The following is a 26,975-nucleotide window of genomic DNA, read 5'->3' on the forward strand; positions in this document are numbered from 1 at the left end:
ATAACTAGGGACTGATAAATATGCCACTGAAATTTGCCTTGGTTACTACAGAAAGAGAGCACAACTGTAAAAATAAATGCATCTTATTGCTGTTGGATATGCATTCATGCTTTTTAAATACACCACCCAAAAGCACAGAATAGCTCTTCATATATGGCATAGCAACAGTCTTACCCATTTCTTTGGGGAAAGCATTAACCTGGTATAAAATGGTCACACTAGTCTACTGTTTTGTGCAGCAATTTCTGCACCTTTCAGTTTCAAATTGCCGCTACACTGTCATAGTTTTCTTATGCTATATGCAACACTTCTGTATAGTATTACTACTTATATTCATACTTACATATATTTAATATGGAGAATGTATTGGAACTGTGTCCACACTACAAAGACAGCCCAAGTGGGTGCTATGTATAAAAGGTATGCATGTGCACACGTGTGTGTGTGTGTGTGTGTGTGTGTGTGTGTGTGTGTGTGTGTGTGTGTGTGTGTCTGCCCATGTAGGCACACTGGCCTTAAGTGAATTATCTGACTGCTGTTTGACTGAGCCACTATGTAACAATGTTTAATGGTCTAATGTGTCTTACAACTGTTGTTTTGCCATATACCTCATACTTGCAAATCAGAAGTAATTTGTATTTTTTTTTACTTATGGAAGGCTTATAACAGATATGACATTATTTCAAAATCCCCTAAATGGTGGATGGTAAAAACTTCAGAGCAAAATCCATCCATCCAAGTTTGAGTCACATTTGACTCAATTAACAAAACCATGAACATCTCCCATCATCCACAGAGTTTACTAGACAGGTAGAGAAAACAGGAGAATATTTTCAGGCCTTTCTTCCTCATCTAACATACACACACACTCACACCAGATGCACATATAGTAATAATTTAGTATTGCCAATTCACCTACCAAATGTCTTTGTAAAGTGAGAGAAAATTAGTGCAGTCAGAGAAAACCCACATGCAGAACAGAAAATGCAGACTCCTCATTGAAGGCACCCCAGCTTGGAATCTAATTGGTGAACTTCTTCATATGGTAATGCTACTCACAACCCCACTGTGCTACAATGTAGAGTAAAATACAATATTTCAAATAAGTGTGAGACAGGACCTTTGATGTGTATAGGATTTATAGTCTAAACAACTTAAAGCAATTTAACAATATTAATAAAAATTTCAAACGTGAGCATTAACATCAGCAGAACAAAATTAGTTTGTATAGCTTAAGAACTGACAGACTGCAGTAGTAGCTGAAGTAACTGATGGGGGGGGGGGGGGGGCACAGAACCAGCTTTGAAAAAGCAAACCAATATGCTTCACAACAGAATATTTATGTATTGCAATGTGCACTGACTAAAATCCTGTATTGAGCTGCTGGCTTTAGCTTAAGTATTTGTTGTTAAGGTTTGGACAGTTTGGAAGGTGGAAGTGACTGTGTTACTGTCCGGTGGTGATGGGATGGTGATAGGGGTAGATGGGTTGTGTTTGATCAATAAGATAGCATTTGATAAGGAGTTAAATTGGGTTGCTATTTTGTCTGCGTTTTTAGTGGTTGTGGGAGTGGTAGATTTTCCAGGTTGTAGTAGTTGCTTCTGGATGACCAGAATTACTTGTAATTGTTTTGCTGTTTGAGCTGGATTTCAGTGCAGAGGGACTGCTTGTTAGGCTTGATTTGTTTTTAGCCCTGTTTCTAAGGTGTCTAAAAAGGTTTGGTAGTTGTTTTGTTAGTTGTTGTTTTGTTAGTCAGACATATTTTACAGTCTTTATCTCTGTGTAAGTAGCTGCTTGGTTTGTTTTGTTAACCATGGAGGAAGAGTGGATTTAACTGTTTTTGTACGGCTGGTGTCTGTTCATTTAGGAGGTTTAGGAAAGTTGCACTGAAATAAAACACAGCATCATCTAAACTAGATGCAGGGGTTTTTAGAAAGACCCAATTATAGTGGTACAGGGAGGAAATTAAAGATAAGAAATGAACTAACCAGTGAAGGGTCTTTCATCTCAACATGCATCACCACAGGAGTTTATAACACACAACTAACAATAGATGTTCCTCATAGTGATTACTGCTGCTTATGAAGGGTGTAACAGCTGACCAGCTTCCAAAGCTTCAGGACACCCTCCACGAGGCTAAACTGTAAAGCAGCTCAAGCTGAGGTGACTAAAAGAAAGTTGTAAAGTGAAGTCCTTCAAAGCATTACTGCCACCAAACAGTGCGATCCTCTGAGGCTTTTGAGGTTTGACAGTTGTCTTCTGCTTTCCTTAGCTGGGCAGATAAGTTCCCTTTGTGAAAAAAAAACTTCCATTTTTTATTTTTTACTGATATTCTATTACTTTCCTCTCCAACAATTTTATTTTAAAGCTAGGAGGGTTGTGTTTTAATGGATTGTCTTTAGGTTGTAACATACTCTTAAATGGAGCACTCATTGTTCTTTCAGTTTAAAAGTAGTGTTACTTAACTGATAAACTTTTTGTGGAGAAATAGTGTTTATTTTAAGATTCTGGGACTGCCATAGTGTTGCAAAAAGCATCTTGTCTTTCTTTCCTGTCAAAAAAGAGTAACTTTTGCGGACTGGTAGTTTTACTGGCAGTGCTGCTTGCTTTCCCCCAGGATAGCAATCATTTTCATTTGACATGGAGCAGACTGTCACCCCACTGTCAGTCTTTTTTCCAGCTACAAAAAGAAAAAGTTAAGCAAATAGCCTTTTCCACCACAGCAGGCTAGCATTTTGGCTCAGCTGCAGGTAGGTGACTCTGCTGTGGCCATTTCTTGTACCTCATACCACTCATCTTTTACCCCAGATTCCCCTGGTGTAGCACCTACAGCCACTATGGACCAGGGGTTAGCCATGTTCTCTGTGGCTGTTGGAGTCCACTCAGTTGTAAAGGAGAACCACTCTTGTTGGTCCTAGAAGAGGGAACATGTAAGGTTTCCTGAGGTGCCAGAATGATGTATCCATCCCTGGAAAAGCAGCAGCTGCTAACAATAACACAGTTGGCCCCATTTTTCCCATCAAAAAGAAACAGAAAACCAAGCATGCATCTACTCCTCCTAAAATTTCTTTGGATAGGAGAGGTTTACTGGGACTGGCTCAGGGTTTAATTCAGGCTATGTATCCTTCTTGTAGAGTAGTTTCCGGTACATGAAAGAGGGATGCTCCCATTCCTGAACAGATTCAAGATTCTGAATCTGAGCAGGAAGATGCAGGGACAGATTCAACATTTTGTCCTCAGATTTCTGATTTAGACTCAGAGGAGTGTTCACTTTCTGATGGGGGGGGGGTACTCTGAGACTTTTGCTAGAATGTCCCAGTATTTTCAGTGGAACAACAAAGAGGTTTCTTAGTCCCTTCAAAAAATACTATGACTTGTTACAGAAACTACACCCATTTCTCCCAGCCTTTTTGCTATACAGGATGTGTGTCTTATTGCCTGAATAGTTCCTGACAGTCAACCAGCTGTCCCTAAAAAGGCAGATAGGATATATAAAGTTTCTCAGTCTTTTAAATGTTTATACACTATTGCCAAACCTGACCCAGCAGCTATAGACTTAGCTGGTGCCTCTGCTGCAAGGTTTGGGAAAAAAAGTGTTAAAAGTTTATTCTGACATATTGTGACAGTATGAGGAATTGTTTATTTACAGTTTCTTCGTGTGAAGAAAAATTTGCTTTAAATAACCTAGTTTCTTCTATTGCACATGTCACTACTAATTGTTTGCAGTGGATGTATGACTCTGTTGATACGTCTTTCAGGTTTATGGCCTATGCTACAGTTTTAAGGAGGCTTGCTTGACTGCATTCTCAAAACCTCTAAGATGATGCTTAAAAATGATATTTTAAATCCTTCCTTGGATGGAAATTTAACATTTGGCCCCTCTGCTGCAGAAGTGATCAAGAAGTGTGATGAAAGGAGCAAGCTGATCCAGGGAATCTCTATGATTTTTCAACCCTCCTTTTCCAATTGTCCAAGGGATTTTCTTTCTCCTTATCTAATTTCAGCAAAAAATAAATAAATAAATAGTCTCAACATAATTTAAAAAGTGGCAAGGAGGTTTAAGAAAAAGTCTCAAACCTCTCAAAACCAAGAACACTCCAACAAATCTGAATGACTATTCTGTAGACCTAGTGACCCCCCCTTCCACTCTTGCCCTCTTTCTTTTCCAGAATGACTGAATATCCATTTTTCTCTACAGCAACAGATTATTACAGACAAATAGGTTCTGAAAATCATTAATCAGGATTACAAATTGCAGTAGAAGGAAATTCCTCCTTTCCAGGGGATCAATTCTCATCCTGCACATCTCACTGTTTTGTTTCATTCTGTTCTTCCAAACATTCTGCCCCAAGCAGCGATAGAACCATTTCCTCTTTCCCAGGTGAGGAAAGGGTTTTATTCAATGATGTTCATAGTCTGGAAACCAGTTCTGGATCTTTCTTTCCTAAACCTGTTTGTTATAGTGCCCAAATTCAAAATGATGTCACTTTACAACCTGCTACCTTTTCTTCCTCTTTCAAATTTCCTGGTAACACTAGACTTAAATGATGCTTATCACAATCCTATTCACCTAGATGTCAGGCATTTCTTAAGATTTTGTGTGGCTGGATCTATGCTATCCACTGCTCCATGAATGTTCACAAAGTATCTAGCTCCATTTACAGCTCATTGCAGGCTACAAGGTATCTGCATTTTTCCATATTTAGATGACTTGTTTATCTTTGCAGAGTATTTTTCAAAATGTCAGGACTCTCTCTATTGGGTGAGAGATATCTTGCACAACAGGAACAAACTATCACTTGGAAGCTGGGATTCCAAGAGAACATTCAAAAGTCTTTCTTGGCTCCTTCACACAGGATTGTGTTCCTGGGCTGTCAAGTAGACACCTCAGTTCAAAGAGCTTTACTCCCACAGGAAAAAGTAGATCTTTATTTAGATCTATTTCTAAGGTTTTCCACTCAGACTTCAGTCACTGTGAGGGAATACCTCAGGATTTTGGGTCTCATGGCATCTTATGATTCTCATGATACTCCTGGCAATACTCTACATGAGAAAGATACAGTGATATCTGAAATATATTTGATCCAGTATCAACACCCTTTATCTTTTTGGATCCCAGTACTGGGATTTATCAGAAAATAAATCACTTTGTGGAGACAACAGATATCCTTAAATCAAGACCTCCCCTACACCAAAACAGTCAGTTACTACAAATGCTTCAGATTTTGTTTGGGGAGCAATTTCAGGAAGCATAAAAGTGCAGGAGGTGCGGGAAACTAAGGAGAGACATAAGTACATAAATATCAAGTAGATGTTGTCTTGATCAAGGCATTCAATTCTCTGAACCATCTTTGGTTCCCCAGGACCTCTTCAAGTGGTTGCAGACAATATCACAGTGATGTGGTATATCAACAAACAAGGGAAAACCAGGTTGTATCCCTTCTGCAGACTAGCCACATTAGCTTGGGATACAGCTTCACAGCACAATCTCACTCTACAGGCATTCTGCATTCCATCAAAGCAAAACTGCATGACAGACAATCTGGGCAGGACCTAGGCAGACCCTAGTGAATGGAAACTAGATCTGGGGGTCTTCCAATATTTGATACATCTTTGGAGAGTTCCTCAAGCAGACATCTTTGTCCTGTCTCTGAACAATCAAATGGCAAAATTATTTTCCAGGACTCCATTTAAGAAGGCCTGAAAGACAAATGCCTTTTCCTTTCTTTGGACAGGAATGTTCCTGTATGCCTTTCCACCCATCCCATTAATATCCAGGGTTTTTCTGAAGATTCAGAAGGAATCTCCCAAGATCATTGATTCTCTTTTGGCCCAGACAACAGTGGTTTTCCCTTATTTTGGAAATGGCCAGCAGCAATTGCCACAAGCTTCCCCAGAGAATGTCTCTACTCACACAAGAACAGGGGTGTTTGATACACCCTGACAGCAATCATCTTCAAGTGACTACCTGAATGATAGGGTCTTAATTCCTTTTATTTTATTTTTTATTTTATTTTACTTTACATTTGTTGACCGGGATAGTCTGACTGGTTACATGTCCATTTTCAGCAGAAGCCCGGGGAGAAAAACTCCAAGATAATAATGCACATTGAACATTTAGTAAATGCTATTTTCAGGCAAATTACAGTCATAAGCAATACCAGCATTTAGGAAGTAAATGCACATTCTGTGGTTTTGAATAAAGAATATGAAATTCGCTGGTGCCTACCTGGATTTACTGAATCTGCCTTCCTCTGCTGTTTGTTTGACTTCAATACCAGCATTTAGCACATATACTACTAAATTATAAAACACTTTACAAAACATAACATTATTTTCAAAGTTAAACATACATAACATTACATTCAGGTTTAAGACACACTGAGCAGCAGTTATACAATTGACAATTTACAAATATAGTTTACAATACAATTTTAGTCACCTGTTTTCTGTGGATGTGCACACTCAAGTGTGCTAACTTACACTGCATTTGAAATGTTTTTACTGCTGTTTTTGCTGCTTTTCTGTAAAAAAAAAAAAGTTCTAAGCTTGTTTCCCACTGTTCCTGTAACTAGTCTAGTCCAGATACAGATTTGCTGTATCCAGGACTGTTTGCAAGCTTCTGAGCCCCCCAAGCCTTTCTGTGTTGGAGGGAAGCCTTCTAGCTTATCAGTCGGAGTGGGAAGCACCAGGTAGCCTATCTACCACAAGAGGAGTGGTTTCTGGCCCAGAAATTGTAGTTTATTGGCTAGTTGGGCAGTTTTTCCACCCCTTTCAACATTCTGGTTTAAAAGCCCACGTTTGACTGGGTTTGCGCTTGTTTAAGCTCTGCTCAGTGGCACCAAGCTGAGATGAACTATTACTGGTGCCAGAAAGTCTGCTCTTCAGTTTTTCCCTTAGATCTTGCTAGTTCTTTCTCTCTTGCACTTCAAATAGCCTAGTCACTTTGAACTTCAACAGATTCTTGTAGCAATTATTATAGCACACCAAAGTGCCATCAGCACTAGCCATTCTTTATGGAAATAGCTCCAGTACTTAGTAGTTATGACCACCCCTCCTGTAATGATTAAAGGGCAGTTCCCTGTGCCTTCTCCTATTAACCTGGTGCACTTGGGCATTCTGAGGCAGTGTAACAACTGCCTCATGTACACAAACAACTCTCTCCTCTTACCTCCCAACACTCAGACTTGTGAGAGATGCACTTATATCACCAAATTGGAAGCTATGCACTCTCCAGCCAAGACTAGCTGGTCAAGAGGAGAAGGTCAACACCTGCACCACACCACATGGGACACATAGCCCTCCACAACACCCACTATCACAGCTCTCACATAAAAACACAAACCACACACCCACCTTCTCGGAGGTTCTCAATAGAAATTTACACAAAGAGCAGAGACCCCCAAGACAGAAACGTACTCAACCACCACAACACAGCACAAACAGGGCACATAGCTCACCTCCACAGTGTACCCCTCAATCTAAGCCTCTAAGGCTAAACACCTTGCCTAATACACTAATCATAGGTGATTCAATAGTGAGGCACACAGATGTCCCACTCACTAGATTGAATAAGGAGAAGGTAACAGTCAGCTATCAGGTGGCAAAATCCGACACATAACACACGCACTCAGGTCACTCCACAACAAGTACAAGTATGACTCTGTCATTGTCCATGTGGATGTGAATGACTTGAAACACACCTCCCTGGACTACATGAAAAGAGACATGGTGGAGCATTCAAGATTATGTGGTCCAGGCAGGTATGACACTAGCCCTGAGTAGTATCCTACCATCACTCAGAATGATACCACAGTGCAAACAAAAAATGATTGACTTCAACAATTGGCTAAGTTTCTGGTGTCCTAAGGGGATCCAGTTATCTGTTTGCTTGGGATGACGATTGACAGATCTCGATGCTTTGCCAGAGATAGCCTGCATCTATTACCCTTGGGTTTCGGGGTACTGGCTAAGGCTCTTGCCACCCCTGTAGTGCCTTTTATAGGCGGTGTTCCATGACCAAATTACCACTGTAACAGCTATAAATAAATGCAATCTGAGGGTCATGCTGCTCAATGCTAGAAGTCTAAATCTCAAGATGCACTCGCTCGAAGCACTCCTCAAAATGGAGAATACTGACATTTGTGCTGTAACAGAGACCTGGTTTAAAACGGCAGAAAGCACCCCTGCACTACCAGGCTATAACTCATTCCACACCTTTCGGCCCCAGAACATGGACTGAAGCTCCAAAGGTGGTGGTGCCTCCATATTCATAAAGGATATGCACACCTCCAGACTAGTAGCCCAGCATAACGCATCTGAGATACTTCAGGTATAGCTAACATTGGGTAAGATGGTGATCCAGGTCATAGCCTGCTATAAGTCCCCAAGGAATGTCCCTTGACTTTCACTCCACGTTCCTAAGCACCCTGGAATATATCAAGGTCCAACCCAACACTCTCATACTAGGAGACTTCAGCTACCCCTCCATCAACTGGGAAACTACTCAAGCACCAATACACTGGCCCAACGCTTCCTGGAATTCATCAGTTCCAATGCCCTAGACCAGCTCATTCTGACCCCCACTAGAGGAAGCAACATCACTGATCTGGTTATTACTAACATGGGTGACCATTGCTCTACACCAATAGTCAATCCCTCCCTGGTCAGATCCGCCCATAAACTAACCACCATGGAAATCCACATCTCATCCACACCCCCCGCAAAGGTACCCACCTTGAAAAACTTCTCCAATGCTGACTTTGGAATCCTAAAAACAGAGGTGGTTTACTTCATGGCACCCATGCCAATAGAAAATAGCTGCATGACTGCAGAATCATACACCAATGCACTGTACAAACACGCACATAAATGCATGGAACTAACCATACCCAACAGAACCAAGATGCTCTCCTCCCAAAAAAAGGAAGCCAATCTGGTGGTCCCCAGCCATTCATAAACTCTATAACAGAAGGAAGAAACTGTTGCAGAAAAAGGTGAAGTCCCAAGACTGGAAAAACTCCGTTATTAGCCTCAACAAAAAGTTGAGATTCCCTCATCAAATCCTTATAGCAAGCTAGGAAGGCAGAATCACGGCCGACACTAAAAACAATCACAAAGCCTTCTATAGTTATATCAAGAACGGCAATACCCAGATTTGCTCTGAGTTACTGCAAAATGGTACCTCCTATACTGAGCCAACAGATATTGCCAACATACTGGCTGACAGATTCAGTGCCAACTTTACCCCTCTCTCCCCCCTAAAGGACCAATCACAATACCGGAAGAATGCCAAGCACCCAGCATTACTGCAGCACAGGTTAAATCTGTATTGTCCAAGGCCAAGAATACAGCTTTCATGGGACCCAATAATATCCCTGGCTGTGTTCTACATGAACTACAAAGCGTACTTGCACCACATCTGTGTGCCCTGTTCAGTCACAGCCTCACCTCAGGCTTTGTCCCTACCAAATGGTGCACTGCTACAGTTATCCCTTTCCATAAAGGGGGAGCAACTACAGACCCTGGGAATTATCACTCCATTAGCCTGATGAGTCTGATATGTAAAGCTATGGAGCACATCATCATGGATCTGATTAACAAAGATATAGGAAATCTCCAAACTCTGGACCCCATGCAGTTTGGCTTTGTGAAAGGGAGATCATGCCTGCTCAACCTGGTTGACTTTTCTGAGTCAGTCACCAGGGATGTGGATGAAGGTAAGGCAGTGCATACAGCCTACCTCAATCTGGCCAAGGCCTTTGATACCATTCCTCACTTGGGAATTATTGATAAACTCACCAAACTAGGCATCAACCCCTATATCACTAGGTGGGTTGCAAATTGGCTCACAGATAGAACACACAGTGTGAAAGTAGTAAGCTCCAAGTCAGACTGCTGACCAGTCATGAGTGGAGTCCCACAGGGATCGGTCCTGGGTCCTCTCCTGTTCGGCATCTATTTCTCAGAAGTCCAGGCCAACACAAAGGGACTCTGGCTGACCAAGTTGGTAGATGACTGCAAGCTGGGAGCCATTATTAACTCCCCAAGTGATGCAGACATTTTACAAAAAGGCCTGACTGAGACCGATTATTGGTGTTGAAACCATGGCCTTAAGCTTAACGCCAAAAAATGTGTCGCCATCTCCTTTGGTAAAAACTCAGTTCCTACTAATTACCACATTGATGGGAGCCCACTGAACATTGAAGGTGTTATAAGAGATCTGGGGATGCAGGTTGACAGCAACGTCTCCTTCAACTATCACATTGCCACTGTGGTCAAAAAGTCCTTCTATGTGCTTCATCTCATTACCAAGGGGTTTGCATCCAGGAAGAAAGAGGTCATTGTCGCTGTCTACTCTTCCCTCATTAAACCAATCATCGAGTATAATGCCCCATTTGGCATGTACCTCACTAGACACCTGCAACAGCTGGAGAGGCCACAGATGTACCTCATGAAGAGGATCCTAGGCATTAAACACATGCCCTATATGGACAGACTCAAAAAACTCCAGCTATTCTCTGTCTCATATCGCCTACTTAGAGGCAATCTCTGCTTGACTTACATAGCCATGTCTGACCCAGCTCTGTTAGAAATGCTACATCTAAAGAAATCCCAATCCCTATGCACCACACAGTCCAGAGGCCTCAACCTCATTACCACATTCAACAGAACATGCTGGAGGGACAGGTTTCTCACCCAGAGACTGCCCATGCTCTGGAATAGACTTCCCATACATGTCAAGCAGAGCACCTCACTCTCCCTCTTGAAGAGAAATCTTGATGAGTAGATAGGTAATAGAAAGCTCACCTCAGGGATCACTCCAGTGGCTTTACTTGATAGAGGCACTGAGAACTAACATCGGCAGCACGATGCCAGAGCACTTCTATGGGCTAGGCTTGTATAGGCTCCAGGGCCATTAGACTAGTACACAACTATGAATCTATGAAGCAGTTATTAATGGAGGCAAGAAAGTTTGCTAGAAAATCATACATTAGCTAATGGAAAAGGTTTCTAGTTGGTGCCAGCAACATAACCAGCACGCATCCATGGCTAGTTGTTCTCTAGTTTTACAATATTTGTGTGAGGTAATATCCTATGGCTTTCCTTATTCCTCTATCAAGACTCATTTATTGGACATTTCAGCAAGTCTGCCCATGAATCTTCCTCTTTCAGGGCAGTCACATGTCAAAATGTTCTTGAAAGGGGTTTTGCAGAAAAGGCCTCCAAGTAAACCAGTGACCCTTCCTTGGGGATCTTAACTTTGTGTTAGAGAAACTAACACCTGCTCCATTTGAACCAGCTCATCTGCCTGGCTTGAGGTTCTTAACATGGAAAACAGTTTTTTTTATTGCTCTGACCTCTGCAAGAAGGGTGCCTGAGTTGCAAGTTCTTATGGTGAGTCAACCCTATCTCATTTTCCACAAGGACAGGGTTTCTTTGAGAACTAACCCTTCTTTTATGCCTAAACTGGTATCCAAGTTTACTTTAAGTGGAACTATCCATCTCCCCATTTTCCTTATAGAACCTAAAAATGAGGGAGAAAGGATACTCCCTACCTTGGATGTCCACAAACAACTCTGGGACTATCTTTTTTTTCCAATAAACATCTATATTAAATTATCATGTATGACATAGGCAATCTTACATCTATATAAATGAAAAACACACAACAATGACACCACTCTGGTTGCGAACATTATACATTACATATACCATTGAAACAACTGTAGTTGCAAAAGTTATATATCACTTACATCTATCCAGTCATTGTCAGTTAAGCATTATGTGGCTCATTCAAACTTGTTCCTTCTCTGCAAATATTGTTCCCACAATTCCCATTTTTTTTTCTATGTAGTTTCTTGACAGAACTAAATCTTTCCGATCACTGGATCAATTGTTAATTTCTTGTGAAGTTAAGAAGAAGGGACAACCGGTGCCAAAACAAGATTATTTCCAATTTTTTTTAAGGCTGTTAACTTTCGGTATTCTTACCATGACAAATCTATTCCAATATTATTATTATTATTATACTACAACTGTGGCTATTCCCATACTACACTATATTTAACTTGTTTAATTTATGAAAAACTCGTTATAATTTACCGAAAGCCCCACAAACCATACGGGGTTAAAAACATCTCAATGCAAAACTCTCTACCAAAGTTAAATCTCCTTAAGCGGGAGATTGTTTCACATTGGTATTGATATTCACAAATATAATAGGGTTGCCACCTTTTCAACTGCCCAAAGTGGGACATTTTTGGTACAAACGTCAGATTTTGTAGCGCAAAACATACCCACGGCCAGTACAAAGGACAGAGCTTCACTTTTTTGCCCAAATAAAAGATTATTCTTGTAACATTTTAGTTGCTTATTGTGTTTTTTTTTATAACATTTAGGTGTTTCAGATGCATAATAACTGTTTTATGCATCTACTACATCAAATATAGGAAGTATTTTAGTCCTAAAATCTCAGGACATTTGCCGTTTTTTCAATTTTTCTGCAGGGCACAACTGCCCAAAGAGGGACTGTCCCTCGCAAAGTGAGACAGGTGGTAACCCTAAAAATGTTCTCCTCTTAACACGGCATTCTTTCCAAACTATATAATAACACAGTTGTCTGTACTGAGTGCAGTCACACCTGGAGTTGAAAGGTGTGAACTGTGGTATCCTGCTTCAGTTTCCTGTCAGTGAGCTTTATCTTATTCTGGGCTTGACTTCCCTTATTTTCCGCTTGAGTACTGTGTGCCGCCTAAGTCCACACACTCCCCAATTAAACAGACGTAAAAGGGTATTTATTTTTAACGGGTCTAAACGTTACAAAAACAATTATTTACATTTTTTTTCTAATAAATGTCTCCTTGCTTTTTTAAGTCTTGTCATCAGAATCACCACAAATCACTGCCTTGCGATAAACGCAAAAAGCAATGTTACATGACTATAGCAAAAGTATTAATACAAAAAGCATATGGTTTTCCACTGAACGAATTGCATACAAAATTCGGGTAATTCTGATACCATTAACATGTACTGTCTGTGACTCTTAGACGTGGAAAATAACTTACGATTCAACTCTGTTTTCTCGTGTTCGGATGTCAACAACTTCGTCTTGTCCTTCTGGTATGTCAGTATTTGGTTGGAACGTGCTGTAGCGTTGCTTCCCATCGTGCAGCAACGGTCTGTCCATTTGTTAGCGGGTAAAACGGTACAGAGACCCCGGGAAAAGCACAGTGGTTTGAGGAGGATTGTGGCTGAGGAGATGATGAGAGATACGATGAATAGTGAGAGCGCAATGGGGCTCTCTAAATACCTGTAATGAATTGGGTCTGCCAGACGTGGCTGACATCAGACCGAAACAGGAATTCCCAGAAGTAGGTTGTAAAATGAGTACACATCTGAAATGCAAAAATGAGTCTGCTGCTCTTCTACTGTAGTTATACATTTAATTATCTGATCGTTTAGTCATCAAAAATCACAGTCCCGATCAGCAGACAGCACTTCGTTCTTATCACATAAACTGACATTTTTATTAGTAATAAGAAAGACTTGCTTGATTTTTGGTGGACTCTTATGAACTTTAGTAAATTTAGGAACAAATTCACTATGCCAAAATGTTAGTAACTAAAAAGTATGATTTAATTTGGGTTTTGAAAACAGGTATACGTCTGTTTTCTCTGTGTAGGAATGTAATCGGCTGTTGACAACTCGGTGGTTTCAGAACCCCCAATAAATCTGTTAGGATTATTGTTTTAACAGGTGTCTAAAAAGTTTTACTTGTCTTACTTAAAGCTATGATTTTGTACGAGAAACTCCATCCTCAATTAGTAGGAATTATTTTGTTTTCACATTTTTGTCAAATGAAGAGTCTTAGTTGTAGAATTCTGAACGTTGTTTTTCATTGTATTAAGGTACGTGACCTATTAGTGATGTTTCCACAATATTTTGAGGAAAGTTAGATAATGTATTTTATCTTTAACAGTTAAGGCACTTCTCACTGTTCATTTTTAAGAGGTACGGTTGATAACAACTTACACTGATTCCAGCAAAGATTGCTACTAGGGTTACCACCATCTCTTCACATGTAAAAAGTGAGACTTTTTTAATGGAAAAATGAGCGAACCATATTTACAACCAAAGACTGTATTTCATGTTTTTGCCAAAATAAAACATTATACTAGTAAAATTTAATTTTTTTTTTGTTTCATATAAAATAAGCTCTTTCAAATATAAAATAGTCATTTTCTGCAACTATTTGAAAAACTTACGAATAGTTTTGGCCTAAAATCTTAGGGCGTGTAATTTTTTCAAGTGTTTCTTTTTTTTTTTTTTTTGCAGGACTCAACGACCCAAATATAGACTGTCCTGTTTAAAGAGTACTAATGGATGAAGACTGAACGCCCAAGTTTCAGTTGCCCCAGGTTCAAGCCACCGATGTTTAAAGCTCCTACCAAAACTAGTAAGTGTTGGTATCCTGTGTGTTGTCAGTATTTTGAACTTTTGAGATTTTGGTCTCAGGATTTTGGGCTTTCAGGATTCTGTAGCGCTTATATAAATAAATATATATATATATATATATATATATATATATATATATATATATATATAAAATGTGTGTGTATAATATTGATGTTCTGTTAGGTATTAATATTTCTGCAGATCTACTACGAGTTCTTACAAGACAAGTTTTCAAAATCCCACTAGTACAATCCCATAACCTCTTAACCCTTCTAACACCCTATCCTGTAACACTGTATAGTCCTATCAGAACCATAATTCTAACCCTAAAATTCCCTTGCCACTCTTTAAATGTTGTGACAGTTGCTCTGCTGAACTCATATTCAGGTTCGAGCTATCCAAGGTACAAGATGCTCGAGTTCCTGGCTTCAAGACAGTAGTCTTTGACTGCTTGGGACTCACTCCTGGAACTCTATAAGTAGTCATTAGTTTATTTTGTAATAACCCAAAATGACCTGATGGAGTACACATACTGACATTTTGGTTGTTTATTTATTTATTTATTTATTGCTAAACTATTTCTGTCTCATGAAGCACTATGTCATCAGATAGTAAACATAATATTTTAACCCATCCCTGTTTTCCCACAGTGCAATTTATGTCTGCAGAAGGTGGTTATAACTTGCTGCATACCTTTTCAACGCCTTGTCTCTTGAGCCTTTTTCAAACCATAAGAGTCCTTGAGCCTCCTCAGTATATCAAAAGTGCTTTGCTGCCTCATATCCAAAAATCATAGGCTTCATTATATAGAACTGAGTGACCAATCCCTCCCCTCAACACACATGTGAATTAAAATTTGGCTGATTAATTTCCATAAAGATTTTGGTACTGGCTCATATAGTGATCAATAAAAACTGCAAACAATTTACAAATAAACATTTACAAAGTAAAAGCAACATGTATGTTTTATTAATATTTAAGACATAATTAGCTCCTAAGGAATAAGAGTATTTTCAAATAGTGAATAAGAACATTGTTATATCAGATAGAAATTAGTGTAAATTTTCTGCTTAGAGTAGACTGTAGAGTTCAAAACATACATCGACTGTGGTAACGTACCGGTGGCAAAGACTGAATGCTCAAGCTTCAAATTGCCCGAGGTTGAACCTGTTGGCCAGTGGAGTTCCTCCATAAGAACTCACTGTCAGTGAGTTGTGCCAGCTGTGATGTCCTTTTGGGGGGAATTTCTACCTTCTTTGAGTTGGTATGTCCATGGAGTTGGTATATATAGGTTCATAGAGTATTAGGGGCTTACCCCCCACACACACAAACACACACACACATTGGAGGACCCCCTGCAAAAAAACATTTAAAAGGTGTTTTTTTTTGGCAGTTTTTTTGTTCAGCGAATGCAGTTCAAGTATTCCAGTCTTTGATGCATTCCCTTTCACCCACTCATAGTGGAAACCATCAACTGTAAGCTAAGTACACTGCCCACTGTTTAATGCATCATTCATACCATTTACTAAGTGTGACCTGTTAATCCTTTTTTCTGGTTTTGTTTCAGCAGGCACACATAGTTTGCTGTTACACTTTATTCACCAAGAGATTTCCTGAGTTACTGCAATATCTAGCTGGCAAGAAAGCACTTGGGGGGAGGGGGGGCTGACATCAAGAAAAAGAAGTGTTAAGACTTCACCTAGAAAAACTGAATGCTGTAGATAAGGTTTCAGTATGCAAAAGCTGTGGTGAATCCTGCAAGGAAAGACATTGCAATAATTCCTTCCAAAACACTTGTATCTAGAACAAGCCCAGACACTGAAATGTTACCTTCAGCAGAAAATGCCAAAAGTGTTACAGAATTTTCCTGCAGTTTACTATGCTTGCTTGCTAAATTTAGGCAGGAGCAGTGTCTAAAGGAATTAATTTGTAGAGTTAATAAACACCAATGTTTCATTGATCTATTAGGGCGGCCACGGTGCTGCAGCAGTTAGCATTGCCACCTCACAGCAAGAGGTTCTCTGGTTTGATCCTCGGCTAGGGTGCCTTCTGTGCAGAGTCTGCATATCCTCCCTGTGGTCGCATGGGTTTCCTGCAGGTGCTCCAGTTTCCTCCCACATCCCAAAGACATGCTGTAGGTGGATTGGACACTCTAAATTGTCCTTAGAAGTGAGTTCATGCGTGTGTGTGCTTTCTGTAGAAGGTTGGACGCCGGGCTGGCAACTCGACACAGTAAAACTCCACTGCCAGTCATGAGCAGACAGGTGATCTGCTGTGATGATCCCTAACCGGGAAAAAGTTTCATTGATCTGTTACAGCTTACATCTAGTTTTAAGTCTGTAATCAAATATATATATATATATATATATACATATATAAGTTCACTTTATAATCCCGAAATCCTGAAATACCGAATTTCAGAATCTCGAGATTATAAAGCCAAAATCTTAAAATCCCGAAACCCCAGAAGCGCGAATTTCAAAATCACGAATCCTACACTAACTATACACCACACACATACACATACACACAGCTTCCGCCCCACACACAAACACACAAACCTACACTACATACAAGCAGGGGGACAAGCCACCCTGCACCCCCCCATGTGGGAGGCTGCGCTCCCCACACCCCCTGCTTAAATATACTAACTCCAACATCATACTACACAGACAAACACACAAAAACACCACCATACAAGCTACATTCCCCTTGTGCACACACATCACAGTAACAAAACACATTGACACACACTAAAGCCCCTAACCAAAACCCTTACACATAAATACTTACCTGAACTTCCAGCTATCCATTCACAACCGCAACACCAGAAGCACTATTTCAACATCTCCGGACTTCGGGATTTTGAAATTTGCACTTCTGAGGTTTCGGAATTTTGAGCTTTCAGCTTTATATTTGTGTGTGTGTGTGAGTGTGTGTGTGTGTGTGTGTGTGTGTGTGTGTGTGTGTGTGTGTGTGTGTGTGTGTGTGTGTGTGTGTGTGTGTGTGTGCATATATCAAGGGCACCAGAACCATAGAACGGGGAGGGATGTGCACCCTCCCACTTTTACAACTGTAGGTTAACAGTTTCATCTTCTTTAAGGAGGACCTTGCATGTATTGCATGCATGCACACCAACATGGATGTAAATACATTCCGCACTCATACGTGGAATTTAAGTTAGCAGTTCCATCAAGAGAGAAGGTAAATGTGTGTGCGTGTGTTGCCATTTGGTTGAGAAAGCAGGTAAGTGTGTGTGTTTATTTGTGTGTGTGTGTGTGTGTGTGTGTGTGTGTGTGTTATTTAATATCATTCATTTCTGTATGAGAAAGTGTATGTGTGTGTGTGTGTGTAATGCAATCTCTTTCTGCAAAAAATAAATGAACACTTGAAGTATCTCAAGTCACATGTTATTGTCCAAGTATAGTACTTTACACTGCACACATTAGTTGTACAATGAAACAAACATGGAATTTTTTTAGATCCTAAAAAGTGTTTCCTAACAAGGTAGGCTAAGGCCTGCACAGTGAATTCATTAAATTGGAATGGGGCAGGTGGACTGGGTCATCTACAGTACATCTCCTTATGAGAAGCTTTTAGGCCATACCTCCCCCATGAGTCTCATGTGAGATCTTTGCAATCTCTGGTCTAATTTGCAGATTTTATATTTGTAAAGATTTTATTGCTAGTAAAAAAAAATCACATCTGTGTTTTCTTCTACAATGTATGTGCATGTTTTTTCTCTGTTAGCTTGATCAATAGAGCTATACTGTATGTTGTTATTGCAGTTTATTAGGCCTTGTTAAAGACTGGCAAGATCCTCCAATAACACTGAAACTTTTATCTGAATATTTGTATTTGGAGAATTAAAACTCCAATGAAAACTTTCAGTCTGTGTAGCACTGGTTAACTTGTCGTATAAGCCATAAAATAGATATCTTGTGCATGTGAGTCCTGTTTAACAGTTTTGATATAGATGTAGCTATAGGATGATCCCCTGGTCAAGTGCCCTCTGTTCAGAATGTTATCTGCAGATTTTATTTCAGTTTTGTTATTAATTGTTACTTGCTACTCAAGCACAGTACCCAGTCTAGGCTAGCATAAATTCACAGCTATGTACTTTTTAAGTTGTGTTTGTTCTTAGAATACACAGTTGTTTTTTTTCTGCTGTGGAACATATTGTTACCTAGTTTTAATTACTTCATTTTTTATATTCCTCTCTGCTCATGTCTATTAACTAGTACTTTGTATTATTACACCAAGACTTGTATGTTTTTTTATTACTTTTCTGTTCTTATTTCAACATTGTCCTCTTCATGGAGCTTTTCTCCCAAGATTCTCCTAAAAGGGGCAGTTGTTTTCAGACTATCCCAATCAACAAACTATGAAAATAAATAAATAAATAAAAGATGTTAACAGGTTGAGAGAGATCATACGACTGCTTTAAATGTTCTGTTAATTTCGCAACTTAATTTCTGAAACCAAAGGTTACTTATGATTATTTAAAGTGAAAAGCAAGGCATTTAAGTACACATACTGCAAGATTTCAGTGGTGTGCCCTAGGCATACAGAAAACAGATCAGATATGCTATTGTGTCTCCTTACTTCCTTGTTCTGCTTTGCTCCTTTACTACTTGGACTTTGGTTTGTCATTGTAACCAATCCTGCCATTATCACTCCCTGCAACATAAATTCCTCCATGCCACACTCTCCTCCTTATTGTCAGTGTAAGTTCCTCCATGCCAGTAATTGATAGATGCAATTCCTAAATGCTGTATCCCTTACATAGGTCCCCCCCAATTATCTATGGCATGATCACAGTTATTCTCACTAGGACTAATATGAAATTATCAGCCATGGGATGGGGAAGAGCAATCAGGAAATGTTAATTCAACCACCAAAAGGGAAACTGGCTAAGCTTAAAATGTCCTCCAATTGAACCTATGTTGAGGGAGTAAATATTTTTTTTAAAAATTGCCCTTGGGTCACTATGTGCCCCTTTCACCCTCTGCCCCCCCCCCCCCAGCTTTCAACAGCTTCCATCATTTCTGGTTTATAAGTATGTACAGATGTATGTGTGTGTATGTCTCTCTCTCATAGATAGATATAGATCTATATATGTGTGTGTGTGCATATATATATATATATATATATATATATATATATATATATATATATATATGTGTGTATATATATATATATATATATATATATATATATATATATATATATATATATGTATATACACACACACACACACACACACACACACACACACACACGCATACACACGCATACACACACACACACACACACACACACACACACACACACACACACACACACACACAAAAACACATACACACAGCAGTGTCCTACATTTAGCCAAGGTCATGTATGTAATATCAAGTAGCTCACATGGTTTTTAGACTTGCTTGGGCCTCCTCTAAAACAGTCTAGACCTCACAAGAGAAGCTTTTCATTATCTGAGAAATGCTGCCCTACCTGTTCGTGTAGAATTTTCTTTGCATTTACTTAAAATGGTAAAGTTCAGACTTTCTGTTTAGATTCAAATTCTCATAGCAGATTGGCACGCAAAGATTTATGTTCTTTATCAGATTGTGAATGCTTTGTAACAAATTCTTTCTTCTTCAACTTCATGGTAGTACAAAATGTAAATTACATTTTTGTAGCATTAGGAATCATTTAATTGCAGGCATGTACTCGTTTATTTTTGTATTTTTCCTCATTCACTTTCTCATTTTAGTGTTATCAGATTTCTTGACAATTACTCCTCTGAATCTGACACTAAACAGGAAAAGGGCTGCAAATCTTCAAAAAGTCAGTAGCGTTATGGCCCCAGAATAATGGAAAAAAACAAATTTAAGTGACAGTAAACAGTGAGACCCAGATATGACAGTGCTACACATAGCTTGCTATGTAGTCTTTTTGGACCAAATATTTTAAATATAATGGCCCATATGAAGTGAAAGCCAGAGACCCAAAAAGAAAGAATATTAAGATGTTACTTAAATGCAGTATGCTGTGCACTACGAAAGCTGAATAGTACAGAAATGCAGCAAATGGTAGTGTTAGCTAATCATACTTTATTTATACACAACATTATAAGGGTTATTCTGTAGGGAGGAAACAGTCTGGGAATTGAAAATTTGTTTGGGATATAGTTGTTCTTTAAAATGTCAGACCATTTCAATTCCAAAGCTCTACATTCCAAATATAGACCATTTCTTTCAAGAGGAGCCATGACCATCATGCCATGCTTTTAAACACAGGCACCAGATATAGATCCTTGGAAGAATGGTCCAATCCTCCATTCATTTTTCAGTTGGGGCAAATCAGAGAAACTTTGTTTTTATTTTTCTTTCATCAGTGTAGTCTCCAATATGTGTAGGACATAGGTATGGATAGCAATAATCAGATGGAAAAAGTACAGTTGTTTAAAATCTTACCATAATGGTAAATGTCCTTGCTTCACTGTTGCTGTATTCTTTGCCATATGGGATTCCCTGCCACATAAGTCTGAACATCTAGCCAGTCTATAAAAGACTACTTGTTGCTTATTTAAAAGGTATGCCAAACGTCACTCAAACGCTCCTCGCCTAGTGTAGGGCATAAAGGTGACGTTCAGTCCTACCATAAATAGAAATGATTGCCCAAGTAGGAACACCAGTCCAAAGAACCCAAGAGGTAATCTGTACATCCAGGAATGGAAGAGACTATTGGGATGGAGGGAGCGAATACTGCAGCAGTTAAGGCAAGGACATCTATTATTATGGTGAGATTTTACACAAGTGTACTATGTCCTTACATTCACTGCTGAAGTATTCTTTACCATATGGGAGAGTACCAAAGCTAAAGAAGAAATGGGGGATGGGGTAGGAGCAGAATATTCCCGTAAAAAGCTATGAAGAATGTCACTAGCAAAACCGGCCCTAGCTCTAGAGATACCATGTAACTTGTAGTGCTTGATAAAGGTATGCAATTGCCATGAAAAGTGTAACAAAACGAAATAGCCTTAGAAATCCAAGAAGAAATAGTTTGCTTGGATACAGAAAGTCCCAAAGACATAGGATGAAAAGAAACAAATAACTTATCAGATTTTCTAATAGCCTAAGTCTTATCCAAATAAACCCAGAGTTGCCTATGTATGTCCAAAGTATGCAACACCCTCTCACTGTCATCTTGTGGAGAGGAGAAAAAAGTAGGCAAATTACTAGACTGGTTAAGTAAAAGCTCATCAACCACCTTAGGCATAAAAGAAGGATTTGTGGGCAGGGGCACTTTGTCCTTATAAAAGATCAAAAAAGGAGGATAAGTCATAAGGGCCTACAACTGAGACATCCATTTGGCAAACGTAAAAGCTAACAAAAAAACAGTCTTCCAGGAACAATGATTCAGAGAGGCTGTAGCAGCAAGCTCAAAAGGAGACTGAGTTAGCTTCTCCAAAACAAAGTTAAGATCCCAGGGAGGAGGAACATGCTTCCTGAGAGGTCTAATATTAAGAACACCTTTAAGAATTTGTTTCACCTCTACTCTAAAAGCTAGAGGATAAAAAGACAAACTAGCAGAGATAGCTGATAAGTGGGCCTTAACAGAAGAATAGGCCAAATCAGTATTGATCAACTCGCAAATAGGAGAAACCAAATTAACATCCACAGTAAGTGGGTCCAGGTTGCGAGAGAGACACCAAATGGAAAACCTCTTCCATTTGATAAGTAGGATTTCCTAGTTGCAACACATCCTCTGAAAACAGGTGTCTGTGAGGAATCAAAATCTTATCACCCACAGTGTCAGTTGAACCATAGACACGTGGGGATGGATGAGAGATCCCTTGTCTTGTGTGATTAGATACACCCTGTGAGGCAACTTGTGATGATTGCCCTTGGCTAGATGCAGAAGCAGAGGGAACCAGTGCTGCCATGGCCAAAAGGCAGTCACCAACAAGATTTTGGGACCATTCTGTTGAATTTTGAATGGGACTTTCAGATTGAGAGGAAGGGGAGGGAATGCATAAACAAACATCCCCTTCCAGAAAAAAGAGAGGGGGTCCACCTTCCATACCAGAGGACCTGGGACTCTGCCACAAAATAGTGGAAGGTGTCTGTTCAGAGAAGAGGCAAAAAGATCCACTTGGGGAGTACCCCACTGGTGGATAATGTCCAGAAACACATCCCTGTGAAGTATCCATTCATGAGACTGAGTTAAGGACATGCTCAGAGTGTCTGCCACAGTGTTTTGGCTGGAAGGGATATAAACTGCCTGAAGAGTCACTTGATACTTGACAGCAAGATCCCATACCAGAAGTGCCAACCAGCAAATAAGATAAGATCTCATTTCTTCCTCTTTGCTGATATACTGCATTATTGTGTTATTGTCTGTGAAAATCTTGAGAGACCCTGAAGAGAAAAAGAGGATGAAAGACCTGAAGAGCCAGCAGAAGAGCTCTCATCTCTATGACATTTATGTGCTCCTTCCTCTGATGAAGCGTGCACACCCCCTGCACCTTCAGGGAGCCAAATGTTGCCATGCATCCCATTTGTGAAGTGTCTGTGAACAATTCCTGAGAAGAAGAGGGGGGATGAAAAGGAATCCCTGCATTCAGAGACAATTCATGAATCCCCCAGTGTGCCAGGAAGCAACAGAGAAATGCAAAAACATTGTGAAAAGACAATGGATCAGAATATGGAGATAAGCTTCCTTGATATCCAGAGACACCATATAGGCTTGAGGGAGCAAGAGAGAAAACAGAACCTGAAGGGACAACATCCGAAAGGAAGGCACTTTTACAAAAGTGTTTAGATGAGAAAGGTATAGATTAGGTCTCCAAGTGCCCTCTTTTCTGGGTACTAGAAACAGACAGGAGCAGAACCCTTTTTCCCTTTGGGACACAGGCACATCTTGAATAGTACCCTTCAACAAGAGATTTTGAAGAACCTCTGGGAAAAAGGGAAGTTGATCCTGAGGAGGCTGAGGAATGCCCATAAAAGGAGAATGGGATTTCCACACCATGAAGTACCCCTGATTAATGATTGACAGAACCCAAGAATCCTGAGTGATCTGAAGCCAAACAGGAGGATAAAGAGGAATGTGGCTGGGAAGAGATGGATAATTACACAGCACCTGGTTTGTTTAGAAAGGAAGGCTTAGGAGTCCCTGAAAACCGAGTATCCTTAATAGGAAGAGACCATTTGCCACTCTTCCTACCTTTATTAGAAGGGAGGGATTGCCTATGAACAAAGGCAGGTTTAGTGGGGTAATTTCTCTGAAATTTAGGCACAGAAGAAACAAACATGTTTAAGCTCCTGTAAGGCCTTGTGGTTATCCTGAAGGGACTTAAACCATTAACAGCTTCACCAAACAAAACTTTAGAATCCAGAGGAGCATCCATCAACTTAGCTTTAATAAAATCAGGTAGAGGTTGAAGTCTAAGCCAAGAACACCTCATCACTGAACCAAAAACATCCCTAGAGGAGGTGTCCTTTGCATCATAACTATATTTAATAGAATGATGAAAGAACTGAAAGGAAGAACCCAGCAAGGAAAGAACAGACATTTTACCCTCAGAGTTTGAAAAATCAAAAATAAGTTGACAGGCCTGAAAAAGGAGAGCCAACACAAACCTAGACATATGGGTCTGATAATTAATAGCCCTAAACGTTAGGGTCGCAGAAGTGTAAACCTTCAAACCCAACCTTTCCATAGTTCTGCTGTCCATGTCAGAAGGCAGTAATTTGGGCAAAGGAAGCAACTGAGATGGCTTATCAGAGGCCACAGACACTACAGAAGGGTCAGCAGCAGGACACTTATGTAGGAAAGAAAATCCTCAGGCACCCTATAAAACCTGTCAGGCTTCCTGGGAGCAGGGAGCAGAGAGCAGAGAATCAAGCGCATGAGAGGCATTGGAGAAAGCACCCATCAAAGCAGCCAAAACAGGAGGAACAGCCACAGGTTTAGGAGATTCCAAGTGGACCCTTGTACCTACTGCTTTTAAAGTAGGTGGTGCCATTTTAATCAATGTAAACCATATTAGGCTTCTTGCCATCTATGCTGACTCTTAAATATCTAGATATTAGTGTTTTGCAACCTAGATTTCCAGATTCCTGCTGTGTACGTCTGGTGAGAAAATAAAAAACACAAATCATCATGAATAGTACACTCATACCTCTTAGAAACCTTTGATTTCCATCTTCCCATTGTCTGAATTACTTGGCTCCCCATGTGTATATACATGGAGCACAGCCCAGAGAGATTGGATTCAAACGCTTGATTCCTTGATGATCCACAATGCATTACAGGCCCACAGCAGGCCATGAGGCCACCCCTCATGTGCTTCCTAAAATAGAGCATCATGTTTAAAGGTACCATGTTGCCCAGTTGGCCACTTATACTAAATGAATGCAAGGTAAGGTATACAGCTATACAGTTTACTGCAGAAGTGCTTTGAAGATGGCAACACATCAGTACAGACCCATCCTTCGGAGAAGTGGCCTTTTTATTTTCCCCCTTCCTTTTAGTAGTGTTCGTAGCCTAGACAAAATAAAATTCAGAAAAAGATAAGCAAAGTAATCACCAAGTTGGAGACATGGATGTGTGTCATGGTGCATGTAGCCAACCATGGTAAGAAAGAGGAGACAACTGAAGTGGAAGCAAGCAGAGCCAGAGAGGTGTCAGACAGATGTCAGGGGAGTGGAAGGCAGCATTCTGAAAAGTACTGTCTATTACAAAGACAATTGTGTGTGAAATAATAGAGTGAATTACGCTGTGCTTGGGGAGGATGTCGAGTGTGAGTTAGGAGACTGATAGCAAACTGATGGAGTAAACAAGCAATAGGAATGAGACCCAGATGGAGTACTCAGGCTATGAACAAGAGAACAAGGGTGTAAGGAAGAGGCAATATGTCAAAAATATAGGACAAAAAAATAGAGGTTATAAAATATGGAAAGGTAAAGACAGGGAGGTAGACAAGGCATATACGAGGAGCATAAAAAGGGCAACAAATGTGATAAGGCGAGCAAAGGCATACTTTGCAAAGGTGTTAGTTGATGAGATCAAGAAGGTGGACAAGGGCTTTTTAGGTACATCGTGGAAAGAAGAAAGGGAAGAAAGGAGCTGGGCAGGCTGAGCAGAGATGGGAGGCAGATCACAGAAAGCCTGGTAGAAAGCAGAAGCACTGAATGAAAACGTGGTTTTGATCTTCACAAAAGAAAGCAAGAGGAATGTAGCCAACCATGATATGAAAGAGGAGACAACTGAAGTGGAAGCAAGTAGAGCCAGAGAGGTGCCAGACAGATGTCAGGGGAGCGGAAGGCAGCATTCTGAAAAGTATTGTCAATTACAAAGACAATTGTGTGTGAAATAATAGAGTGAATTACGCTGTGCTTGGGGAGGATGTCGAGTATGAGTTAGCTAGTTGGGTGTCAGGGCAGAATAGGGAGAACAGTGGTCAGACAGGATAAAAAGAGAAAATGTACAGAGAGATCTGGCTGCCCTGAGGGAGGAAGCACAAGAACTAGATTAAAGTTTTTTAACTTCTAGTATGACATTTTCCTGAGAAGTAGCTGGTTGCTGCACTCCATTTTTAAAAAGACAAAACAAAATGTAGAAGAGGATAAGAGGTGCTAAAAGCATTGATCTTGCAATGAGCTTGAGCAGAAAGGTGGATGTATAATAAAGGGAAGAGAACTAGGTAGTTGGTAACAAGGAAATTATTCAGCCACAACACGCTGGAATGGAATCAATATCTCAGTTGCCTGTCATGTTCCTGAATGTTGCAGGAGATAAAATACGTGAAGAACATGTTAAGAGATAACCTACTGAAGTATGAAGAGGTTGGATGAAGTTCAGGAGGGACTGAATGAACATTCAGATATGTTGTTATCTTTGGTGGATAAAACTGATGAGCATAAAGTAAGAGTTAAAGTGGATGACGGCAGATTGGACACTGGGATATATAGATTTAGAGGATGGAGCCTGGTGAAAGAATATAAACTTCATAGGTACACTGGGAGGGTATGAGAAAGCAGACTGTAATCGAGCTGTGATCACACTTTTGACACAATGGACACAGACAGAGGAAGCAATGATAAAAGTAGGGAGGGCATGTAGAACTATAGGGAAGCCAAAGAGTGACTCCCCACATAAACTCAGTCAATTATTATTATTCATGTTCATACATTTGAGCTCAAAGAAGAAATATTAAAAAATGTGGTAACCAAGGGAAAAGCTCCTGATAGCAGACGGTAGAGTATTCGAAGACCAGTACTTCTCTTTTGAGACTAGAACAAAAAGAGAAGTGAGATAATAAAGCCACGGGAAGAGATAAGAGATGAATATTAGTTGAAAGATAACTTAGAACGGGAATATCAGGTTGTGAAATTGTAGTAGGTGGAATTACTGAAAAGAACAAGAGAAGACAAAGTTGTGCCACAAATAGTAAAGAAAATAGAGGGGAGGTATTTAGATAGAAAACACGCAAAAAGTTTTATGGAGGACAGGAA

General features: G+C 40.0%; 1 protein-coding gene and 1 long non-coding RNA gene across 2 annotated transcripts in view; one reads left to right on the top strand and one right to left on the bottom strand.

Moving 5' to 3' along the window:
• Positions 1-13,189, bottom strand: part of LOC122790382 (solute carrier family 2, facilitated glucose transporter member 6-like) — a 338,986-nt gene extending 325,797 nt beyond the window's left edge. The window contains exon 1 of the mRNA XM_044057896.1: positions 13,068-13,189. Coding sequence (XP_043913831.1) covers positions 13,068-13,189 — 122 coding nt within the window. The remainder of the gene's footprint in view (positions 1-13,067) is intronic.
• A 1-nt stretch (position 13,190) lies between these two features.
• Positions 13,191-26,975, top strand: part of LOC122790383 — a 46,775-nt gene continuing 32,990 nt past the window's right edge. The window contains exons 1-2 of the long non-coding RNA XR_006363009.1: positions 13,191-13,373; positions 14,338-14,458. This is a non-coding gene — a long non-coding RNA (uncharacterized LOC122790383). The remainder of the gene's footprint in view (positions 13,374-14,337; positions 14,459-26,975) is intronic.

This window comes from Protopterus annectens, chromosome 16.part0 (assembly GCF_019279795.1).
Source record: "Protopterus annectens isolate FY-2018-M chromosome 16.part0, PAN1.0, whole genome shotgun sequence".
Taxonomy (NCBI): domain Eukaryota; kingdom Metazoa; phylum Chordata; order Ceratodontiformes; family Protopteridae; genus Protopterus; species Protopterus annectens.